Source organism: Lotus japonicus, chromosome 1 (genome assembly GCF_012489685.1).
Source record: "Lotus japonicus ecotype B-129 chromosome 1, LjGifu_v1.2".
Classification (NCBI taxonomy): Eukaryota; Viridiplantae; Streptophyta; class Magnoliopsida; order Fabales; family Fabaceae; genus Lotus; species Lotus japonicus.
This window is the reverse complement of record NC_080041.1, coordinates 84,606,803-84,618,443: the sequence shown is the minus strand read 5'-3', so window position 1 is coordinate 84,618,443 and position 11,641 is coordinate 84,606,803. Positions and strand designations below refer to the sequence as shown.

Genomic DNA, 11,641 nt, shown 5'->3' with positions numbered 1-11,641 from the left:
TTTAATATTTTATTATTATTATTATTATATAACTAAAATTATTCACATGTAAATTATGGGTGCTTTTATCAGTGTAACTCTTTGGTCGATAAACATCAGTGTAATTATTTTTATTAGAGTGTCTTGTTTCACTCTTTTATAGAGAGCTAAGTGTTATGTCTTGGAGCCTCTTGTCATGTTGTATTCTACCTTATACAACAAACATGAAAATTAGTCGGTAGTTGAATAACTTATTGATTTGAAAATTTTATTGATCAATTTTTAGTTTAATGTATATAATACAAAGGAATTTTTTTATGTATTTATAACAAAATTTAAATTGAGTTTTACATTTTAGTAGGTAGTTGAATAGCTAATGACTTAGACAATTTTATTCAATTTAACATTTTAATTTAATTTATTTAATACAAAGGAAAATGTTAATACAAATGTTCAAAGTGACTTTTACATTTTAGTAGGTAGTTGAATAGATTATGACTTAAGAAATTTTATTTAATTTTTAATTTTCATTATTTAACTTATTAATGCAAAGGAAATGTTTTATCATTCAATGCATTTAATGTAAAGGAGTGTAAAAAAAACTCAAGTCTCCTTTATAGATATATCATTTATATGTATATATATGTTACTATATTAAACATTTAAACCTAACTTCAAGAGTTGGGATAGAAAAAACTCCTGGCCCCAACTCTTGCGAATAGAAAAACTCCTTGGTCAACCCCCTACTGCATAGTGCGCTGACCGTGGAGTGAGAGATTAGTCTCACGGCTGTCAGCTGTGGGGATACCTTGTCAAGACCCATAAAAAAAAACTTTCATAAAACATTATTGACAACATCTCATGCACATGGGCTACAATTCAAACATATCGTGTCACGTGTTAGTTCATGCCAAACGTTTGTTAAGAGAAAGGTTTACAAATTACAATGAGTGTCATGAAATTAAGAAATAATAATTATTTATTAAAAATACGATACTAAATATATTAACAATTGGAAATTATACTTTTTATAAATAAACTATGTAAAAAATCTAATAAAAAGCTAAAATTTGAAATTACTAGTGTGGTTTAAATATTTTTAAATTTCTCAAATCCTTAACCAATTTTTATTAACAGTGACCTTTTTATAAATATTCACTATTTTTAAAACTTTGTTAAGTGCATATAAAGTTCCGCGCAAGCTTTTGTATTACAGGCCTCTAGAATAGTGGAAGATGAAATAATTCTCAGCCTTATACAATGCTTCCGCCTCATATGCTTGGAAGGTACATTATTGCCTCAACATATGCTTGGGTATTTGATTGTTGTAGCTAGACAATCATATCTTTGAGATTTTGAAAACTGAAATGGAGAGTGCGCCTGAGAAAGTTTATTTCTTTTTGTGGCTTATTAGTAAGGGTTCATTACCAACTAATTTAAGGAGACAACAATGCAATCTTGGGGTAATTGCAATGTGTAACATGTGTGCTGCTCAAGTAGAAGATCACCTTGATCATCTATATTGCGAGTGCCCTCTTTCAAAAGTGTGTGGACTCATTTCAGGTCCATGCTCACGGTTATTCTTGTAATACATATTTTCATGATCGGTTTTGTGCTCAACTTCAATAACAAAATTAGATTCTTGCAATTGCAATTATTTAGTGGATATGAAAATGGCGTCACAACCATGTTTTGATACTCATGTTGGCCTTATTAATTTTGTTTTAAGGCAAATTTTAATTTCTATTCAAGATTGCAGGTGTTGGGAAAGGTAAGCTAGCGTTGTTTCCATAGTGCTAGTCTGCTAGAGGCCATGCGTCAGGGTGAAATTCATTGAATGTGGATGATATATAAATTCCTAGCTTACACAAAATGAGGTGGGGTGTTGTTTTGCGTGAAAAAGATAAGCGTCTAGTATCTAACATTTCTTGTTTGCCACTTCAGTAGTGAAGATGTTTTTCATGCTGAGCTACTCGTTATGGAGGTTGGTTTACGACATGTTTAGGATTTGAGCTTTAAAAATGCTGGTTATGAATCTGATTGCTTAGATGTTATACATCCCCTTGATTAATTATAATGTCAGTGCGCGCTTATTGGTTGTGAGACATGATTCTCCGAGTTAGGAGTATGATGAATTAAAGTTGGTTTGTCTCTCTATCTCATATTTCTAGGGACCGCAACATGGTTGGAGATGCTTTGACTATACAAGCTTCTAAAGATGACTCTTCTCATCATATTAAAAAGTTTTTCCCTTTTAATGTGAGACTTTTTGCCATAATTGTGTAGTTTGTTTTTAGGCATTTCAAAAAAAAGTTTGTTTTTTTTAGTCATTCAAATGTAAAAAAATATTGTCTAGCATTGTATTTAAAAATAAAAATTATTTTAAAGGGAAAAAGCAAGAGATATCATGTTAAAGGGAAAAAGTGATAAAAGAAAGATATAAAAATAAACGTGATTGAAAGGAGATTTAGAACAAAAATAACACCTTACACCATCAAGAAAATAAATAGTGATTTTTCGTTTTTTTTTTAAATGAATTTTTCGTACTTACAAAAGAAAAATAGTGTGCAACTCATCTCAAAATTTAGGAGTCATCTCAAGTGGTAGAAGCTGATGGACATATGAGTTAGGTAGGGGAAAGTCTCGTGATCAATTCCTGACGGATACAATCTATTTTTTCAATGTAAAAAAAAATATTTAGGAGAATAATATGAAAAAAATCAGTAAATTATTAGCACAGATATTTTTCCGCTTAAAAATCACGTGGGAAATCACAAAAAGCATGTGTGAGGCCGGCAAAAAGCAAACATAGTCCACGGTTTTCGTAGGACGCGCCTCACACGTCAACTTTCACGAAATATACGATGTAACTGCAACCAAATTGTCTATTTCTCTTAAAAGGGAAAGCAAGAAGAAATAGAATCGAATCTTAGGAAAGAACGAAAGAAAGAAAGAAAGAAAATCAAATCAAACCCAAACGAAGAAGAAGAGAAGAACAGGGTATCTCCTCTGTTCTCCTCTTCCATCAAACCCAAGCCAGGGTTTTCTGTAGCCCCAGATTCAAACAGAAAGCTCCTTTTTGGTTTGCTGTTGTTGATTTATGTATCTAATTGCTGCTGCTGCTGCTGAAGGGGATTGGATTCTCAACATACCCAATTCAAGACGTAGATGGGATAAGGAGTTTTCCCAGCTTCAAAGTGGGTAGGAGTTTTCGCGCCTCAATCAGATTCATAGATTCACATCATTTGTGTTGTTGTTTTTTCGGAATGGATTCTTCACAAGGCTCCACATTGGCTGGTTTGGTGGACAATGCCTCCATTCAGAGGGACCAATCTTGTTTTGATGGTGTTCCTGTCTATGTTAAGGAGCTTGTTGCCGGAGGTGTTGCCGGTGCTCTTTCTAAGACCGCCGTCGCGCCTCTCGAACGGGTTAAGATACTCTGGCAGGTTCACCCTCTTTCCTTTTTAGCTGGAACATGATTCATGAGTCATGTTAAAACTTTGCTTAAATTGATCTAAAACATCTTCATCATTGGTAAGGCTTTAATGTAGGGATTTTAGTGTGCAAAGAGAGGATATTATGTTCTGATGTTATGGTTTTTGAAACATTGGGTCTTGGTCTTGGGCTTGCCTATGTTGTCAATTAGTTTCTGCACCTTGATTTGTGTCTCTTGTTGGATTCGTTTAAGTTCCTGATTTGAATCCTTGTAATTTACTACTCATCATTTGACTTGTAGAGGATATTATCTCTTGTTTCAAGGAGAACTTACAAAAAAAAACTGATAATCCGGTTTATTATTTGTACTAACTTGTTTGATATACATCATCTATGGTGGCTTTCCTTTTTTTTTTTAATGCCTTTTGCTGCTTACAAATATTTTAAATGGCTGTATATTCCTCTTTAAACCTTAGGTTAATTTTATATTATTTATTGGATCTACAGACAAGGACAGGAGGATTTCACACTCTTGGTGTTTGCCAATCTTTGAATAAGTTGGTAAAGCATGAAGGTTTTCTAGGATTATATAAGTAAGTCTCAAATTGCATAATATGAGTTGTATTTTTTTTTTCTTTCACAATGCTTGTATTGCTAACCTATGCTTATGTGGTGGTTTCAGAGGAAATGGAGCTAGTGCTGTCCGGATTGTTCCGTATGCAGCCTTGCATTTTATGACATATGAGCGGTATAAAAGTTGGATCTTGAATAATTGTCCCGCGTTAGGATCAGGTCCTTTTATTGATCTTTTAGCTGGCTCCGCAGCCGGAGGAACTTCAGTTTTATGTACATACCCCTTGGATCTTGCTCGTACCAAACTTGCTTATCAGGTAGGGATCTCCTTTTGACTTTACTGAACCTTTGAAATGGACTTAATGGAATCTCGAATACATACACCTATGCTGTATAATATTGGGAATCTCTTATTGTTCATTACACTGTTGTTTGTCATTCAATCCAAATTAAACTAAAGTTTAAGGAACAATGTATAACTAGGAAAAGGGGTAGGGAAAGACAGATGGAGTATGAGTAATATTACATTTACCAATTTCAAAAGACTAGGGAAAAATTTATGACTATGAACAGGGATGGAACCGGAAATATTGAGCGGAGCGAAAATTTAATACAAAGTAAAATCCAGAATGACTAATTGGAAAAGGCAATATATAATTTTTAGGGGGGCGAATACAACATTTTAATACTATTTTTTTCTCTTGGGGGTGACTGACTGTCTGCCCCATTTTTGAAGCACCTTATTCTGTCTCTGACTATGAAAGAAGATCATATTTCCATGCAATACATATGGTCCATGAGTTATCCTGCAAAAGATAATATAAGAAAGTATGAATACTGATGCATTTATATTGAAATCAAATCTGCATAGATTAAGCATAATGACCCAAGTGAAAAGTCAAACTGACAAGATTAGCTTGAAAGAACTTTGGTTTATACACACACATAATAGGAGAATGTATTATTAGTTCTGTTTTGTTTTAATCTCTTTGAGGAACCTTGTCATGCTTTTTCTAATAATTTGGTCCACTTGGGATTTCAAAATTTGATATTTTTCCTTAAACTATTCCGTTTGTAGACCTTTTTGATTTTCTTTATAACTTTGAAACAATCACCAAATTGTGACTCCTAGCTTTATTGGTTGTGCGCATGTAATGGATCATTTTCGATTTAGGTATGAGGTGAACCTGTACAATTGGCTCTTCTTGGGCTTATTCTTTATGTGATACTGTACCTTTTCTTTCTTTATAATGCTTTGGTCAGTAGGGAATATCTTGTGAGGGGAGAATTGCATATAATATACAATCTCATTATGATTCTTATTTCTGTCTTCTAAAATTTCTTAGGTGATAGACACAAGAGGAACTATCAAAGATGGTATAAAGGGAGTTCGTCCTCAACCTGCACATATTGGGATTAAAAGCGTGCTGACAAGTGTCTATAGGGAAGGGGGAGCTCGTGGACTTTATAGGGGTGTAGGTATGCATGTCCCGGAATCTACCAATAAAACCTTAATGCATGACAATATAATTGGTTTGTCCTGCAGAATTCTGTTGGAATTCTTATTTAGGGAGAATGTTTTCTTTTAGCATGTACCGGTTACCATCTCTTGCATTTACTGGCTTATCCAATATTTTCAATACATTCATTGAAAATCTCACATTCTTCTTTTCCTTAGGACCAACCATTACTGGAATTCTTCCGTATGCTGGTTTAAAGTTCTACACGTATGAGAAATTGAAGATGCATGTTCCTGAAGAACATCAAAAGTCCATTTTGATACGCCTTTCTTGTGGAGCTCTAGCTGGATTGTTTGGACAGACCCTAACCTACCCTTTAGATGTTGTCAAGAGACAGATGCAGGTATCTAAGCACAATTTATGTCATCACCTCTCAGTAGGATAAGCTTCCCCTTCTTCTTGGGGGGTTGTCTAGCCTAATTAGTTTTGTATTCTTTTTTCTTTACTCGGTATAGCATTTGGGAGAGCCCTCTTAGGTAGTTTTCAAGTTTTACAGATCAATTTTGTTCAACATGGACTTCTATTTGTTTGTGCAGGTTGGAAGCCTGCAAAATGCAGCTCATGAAGATACCAGATACAGAAATACATTAGATGGTCTTAGGAAGATTGTTCGTAATCAAGGGTGGAGACAGTTGTTTGCAGGCGTAAGCATTAACTATATAAGGGTAATTCGCGTCTTATCTTATAACCAACTTTATTTGGGCTTAATTTATCAATCGCTAAATTTCTATTTGATTCACTGCTCTGTTGTCTGGTAGTGTAAAAAAGTTTATATCAGTCGTAGAATTAGTTTTCATTAAATTTACTTTAATCAATTGGGTTTGGAATTTGATGTCAATTCTTGAGTGCCTTAAGATTCCTAACCGATTTGTTGCTTGTATCTGTGCTTTCTTTTTGGTTCTATAGTAGTTTTATGATAAACATTGCTTGCCATGGGTTTCAGATTGTCCCGTCCGCCGCAATCAGTTTCACAGCATATGATACGATGAAGGCTTGGCTTGGCATACCGCCCCAACAAAAGTCTCGATCAGTTTCGGCAACATAATTGTTCAGTACTCACTAGTGGCACCTTCTGATTGACTCCATTTTTACAGGGATGTCTCCTACAACAGTATTATACATGACTTCCAAAAATTGCTGTTTTAGTGGAATCCCTTGTGAAGTTGTGATTATTACTCAATTTTTTGGTCATATGTAGAAAATTTCTTCACAGGGCTTCTCATTATTTCTTCATCATAATTGTAAGTTAGTTGATTTGTCTGAAACTCTGGTTACTAATCAATAGGAAAGTATTTTGTCTACATGAATAACTTCTAATGTTGTGCATAAACACAAATTCTAATTGTCCCTATCACTTGGATTAAAGTGACAAAGAGTTCCTAATGCTTATATTTGTACATCGTTGTTATTCATGTTGAGAAGTCCCACATTTAGTAGATGCATTTAACTAAGCAAAACAGCCTAGGATTGGTCAGTGGGAGCCTCCACCTTCAAACATTCTGAAATTCAACGTAGATGAAGCTTCAAAAGGTAATCCGGGGAAGAGTGGTGGTGCACGGTGAAATCATCAGAAGCATACATATATTCTTGGCTGTTGCCCTAAACAGGTTAGCTTTTTATTGACATATGTATTGGCTATCTATAATGCCATGGTTTTCTGCCAACAATTCAAGCAAAGAAATGTTAAGAGCGATTCATCGCCTGCAGTTGGGTGGGTAAAGAAACGAAACAAGAGACCTTGGAAGTTACAGAACATTTTAAATTTGATTGATCATTTAGGAAAAGAAATTCATTGTAAGGATGTGGTTGTGATTAGGGAATGCAATCAATTTGCTGATTTCGCGAACTTCGGGCATATTGTGGCAACTTATAAATTTGCCATGTCTGTGTAATCTTTTCTTGAGATGATCTCTAAGCATTTCAATGAAATATTGATTTTTTTTACTCAAGTGTATCCATTGTTACAACAATGACTAATCTATTCATCGCAGGTGTTTGCACTAAGCGGTAAACGACTGACTACGAAATGCGTTCCATTCCCATGAGCGAGGACCGAACCCCAACCTTATGATTAAGAGACGATGTGAGCTAACCACAACGTCACACGTCGTGTTTAATGAAATATTGATTCTGTTTTGTCATAACAGGTACACTAGCTAGTTTATTAAAATCAAATTATACTAGCTGTGTAAAAATTCCTTCAGGTGCTTTAGTCCTTCTACTGTATTAAGATTCGGCTAATCCGCTTAAATTAAACAATTCAGAAACAAAAATTGCACACACAAATTAGTATCCATTTATTTATTGCTAGTCAAGACTTCATTGATCGAGATGCATCTTTATCTTTATCTTTATTCCATACAAACAAAGGATGTACAGAATTAGCAAACTTCATACCAAGCTAGCCCATTAATTTATTTCTCTTATTTATTTGTTATTTTCCCCTTCCTTCATAACTAGTGGAGCTAGTCAGCTAGCTATGCCTTGAGAAGATTAGCATCAATGTCTCTAATACAGTTATTAAAGTAGTTTATGTAGCCATGTGGAGGTTCAATATCCTCATAAGGAAAGCTAAAAAAGAACAACAACTAAGTCATAACATCCATACACAGGGATGCTATAACCGACGACGGTGGAAGCCTCCAAACACAACATAAGATATCCCCCAAGATGTTTGACGAGCTAAAAAGTCTGATTCTCCCAAAACGCTGAAAAGTCTCCATGAAGAAGTTCCACAATTTGTTAATGTCGTGAGTTTTTTACATGATAAGTGGAATGTTGTATTTATTTTTTGATAATATTCATGGAATGGATCTTATATGAAAAATTCACATAATTTTATAATATATCCCTTTTCATACCTACCTATAAATATTGAAAAGGCATAAAAAATATAAATGTTAAAAACATTTCCCTTATAAATTAAAAATTTTAACTAAAAATATTAAAGGGTTTAATGCGAGATTTTTTTTCTTCTAAATGTTCATAAATTTTAAAGGATAATTTGTTGGCAAATTATGTGGTACCTTGAAATTCTTTTGGGTATGGTACCCCGACTAGTTGAAATTGTGAAATTGAAGGACAGAGAAAGAGAGAAGATTAGACATTTTAACTTTTGTTGGAATCTTAGACGTCATGCCGGTTGTTGCAGCTCATTTTAAGTCAGAATCTAGTGGTGGAAGTGGAAATGTATGCGATGTAAGAACAAGAGAGTTATTGATCACAATAAGGGTGAGATATGGAAATTGGTGTCTGGCGAACGATAAGATAATGAGATAATCTACTAAAATGCTCATGAATGATGATGCTAGAGGCTTTTAGAAGTTAAAAAAATTGGAGATAGAGAGGTTTTACATCATTAAGGTATCATACCCTCATTCAAATTAAGGTACCTCAGCAAGCACCTAATTTGTTTATGCTCTGCTTGGTAATGAAACAGGGGGAAAAGAAATCAAAAGGAGAAACAAAAAAAAGTGAAATAGAGAAGAGATCAGTCTTGTTTGAGGAGTGTTAGTAACACTTTTTTCAAATGTTGATTATGTACTTTGGATGGAAATGAAAAGGTAATAAAAGAAAAAAATTATAGCCTAGTTGGCCGAATCCAGTCCATCATTGGCCTATCAAAATTAGCGGGAAAAAGAGGCTAAAGTGAGCTATTGAGTTAGAATCGATCTCCATCCTATCGCCCCGAAAAGAATGGGTCAACTATTTTTCAACTCCTATCCATAATACAAGGTCTTTGTTGGTTGTTATAAGACTCACTCAGGCCCTTTCCCTGCTTTTGGTCAAATCTACCCTTCACCCCGCCGCCTCACCCACCACGGCTGCCTTCGCCACCTTCACCTACCACCGGGAACCTTGAAGCAGATCCAGTGGTGTGACGCCGCAACCATCTCCTCGCCGTAAGCATCACCACTTCCCAAGCCTTCATCGAATCCCAAACATGAGGCTTTCGAACCGCGTCCATCTCTCGAAGTGCTCTATTTTAAAGATGGAAGCTTTGGTTTTTCTATGACTTGGAAAGGCAGTGGGGATTGGACCGTTTGCGGTTCCACTTGTGTTGATTCCCCCCGCAATGACATGCTCTTCCTCTCTCCTCGTCTTAGCTCACGATCTCGACTCTCATTGTCAGCCCTGTTGCGTCTGCACTGTCTCTGCTTCCCCTTTCGCCTCTTAGCTTTATGTTGTTGCATGTCTTGAATCTACAAAAGTCTTCCTTTCTCTCCCTATTCTAAGAGCTACTAGATTGTCCCTTGCTGGTGCTTCTGAAGTCAAGAGTTGGGCTTCCATGAATGTCGCACAACTAGCAACTCCGACAGAGTCAATGAGTTGTTTAAAGGGGAGTGTTGCTTAAAGTTGGGAATACAAGTTTTTCCGCTTTGAAGACAATTAATATGTGTTAATTTGGGGTTTTAGAGACTTTTGTTCAACCCTTAGGGTTTTACATCATGGTTTCAGCTTGTTGTTTAAGTTTATTTGTTTGAGTGTGCATATTTGTTCTTCATTTGCTTATGCATGTGTATTGCATATCACTTTTTAAGATTTACTCTCACATGTTATAAGTGTAGTTTGATAACCCTTGACTTTTTATTCAAAACATCTTAAAAAAAATCAAAATGCCACATTTAGTTCTAATTTATCGACCGGCTAAATGTATGTTTGCTTTAACATCCATCTACATTGAAGATTTGAAGTCCAACTTTTTAAAATTGTTGCTCTCATATTTTGTGCATAGGAAAGTGGGGTCGCACTTTTTAAAAGAAAATAAATATTCAATCTAAACCAATCATGCTCTAATACTTAAATTTTGCAATTGAATCTTGAATGGGAAAAAAAAAACCCTCATACAATTGAGTATTGACAACCCTAATAAAAAAATGCTATTGACAAAGTGATCTGACAGGTGGGTTGGCCCTCTGGGCTTATTGGATACCGGAGAAATGGAGAATAGATAATTGAAAACAAGAAATGAGTCTCCCCACTCACACATTGACTACCTGTCTCTGATTTTTGTTTTCCTCTATCAATGTCTTTTGTAAGTTTGCAACCATTGTTTGGCTATTGATCCGCGGAATGTACACCACTGCAAGCACTTTTCTTTATTAATTTTACTATGCTCTTTTGCCACTTGCCAAGGGTTTTCATTAATAAGAAGAAGTAATTAAAGAACAGTTCAAATGACTTTTCATACTCATGCAGCCAATCAAACTTATGCTAAAATTAAATACTCAAATTAGCATTTGATCTGATCCTTAATTATTTTTATACTCAAGTTGTTTCTGATTTCTAGTAAGTATTTAATATTCTGTGGGGCAATTGTCTTTGGATTCCTAGGAACAGCACACAGCGTTGCAGTTGCGGACATGAATGAATGCTTCACTATTCTCGAAAACACAGAGGGTAGAAATAACTACTACTGCTCATCTTAATTTGAATTCCAAATCCCTGCTAAAGTAGGAGCCAAACTGTCCATTTTCTGATTTTGGGTTACTACTTTATTTGTAAAATTTGTCCCAAGTCCGTGCCTGTGCTGTGGGAAATGCTTTCATGACCATTACCAAAGAAGATAGTATTAGACAAAATATATAAAAACACCGTCCCTTTATTATACTCCTACCTCGACATCAGTAAGGTCAATCCACTCACATTAATTAATGCCTCCAAACCCAAAATTTAAACTTTGGACCTACTTAATTTCATTTCAAAATAAATAATTTTAAGGACAATGAAGAGGAAAAATGTAACACTAGCATACAGTTTTGACTGACATAACATAACGCAACTGATGTTAACCGTGGTTAAAAACCGCCACTAAACCGCATGTAGGAAAAATGTTTCACCAGAACTCAAAAGCACATGTCTACCCGTAGAAACTCAACTAAAACAAAATTTAGTGCATGTTAGGTCTGTCGTTTGAGCCAACACTAATTTGACGCATAAACTTTAACGTGAATTAGAAAAACATGATTTTGACACGTTAGTTTCAATTAGATATACAAATACAACTTTGGAGGTAAAGTGGCAAATCTTCTTGACTGTTTTGCCTCTGTGTCTGTGTTGTGAGAAAGATCTTTGTCCATTAGCATATTGGCCATATTTAACACTATTTTGTATCTTTCTCATTCACTTTTTTC

At 35.0% G+C, this 11,641-nt stretch overlaps 1 protein-coding gene across 1 annotated transcript; it reads left to right on the top strand.

Annotated features, from left to right (window-relative positions):
- Window positions 1-2,856: 2,856 nt before the first annotated feature.
- LOC130724852 (mitochondrial carrier protein CoAc1) lies at window positions 2,857-7,451 on the top strand. Its single transcript, XM_057576124.1, has 7 exons — window positions 2,857-3,425; window positions 3,922-4,007; window positions 4,097-4,304; window positions 5,334-5,466; window positions 5,666-5,850; window positions 6,044-6,172; window positions 6,451-7,451. Exons 1-7 carry the CDS (start codon window positions 3,246-3,248, stop codon window positions 6,550-6,552), a joined length of 1,023 nt encoding a protein of 340 aa, XP_057432107.1. The 5' UTR covers window positions 2,857-3,245; the 3' UTR covers window positions 6,553-7,451.
- Window positions 7,452-11,641: the final 4,190 nt, after the last annotated feature.

Bases quoted from the DNA above. Each gene is read 5' to 3' on its own strand.
- LOC130724852 (XM_057576124.1), top strand. From the start codon at position 3,246: ATGGATTCTTCACAAGGCTCCACATTGGCTGGTTTGGTGGACAATGCC. The intron at 3,426-3,921 runs GTTCACCCTCTT...TTGGATCTACAG, and splicing joins GGGTTAAGATACTCTGGCAG to ACAAGGACAGGAGGATTTCA. The intron at 4,305-5,333 runs GTAGGGATCTCC...AAAATTTCTTAG, and splicing joins GTACCAAACTTGCTTATCAG to GTGATAGACACAAGAGGAAC.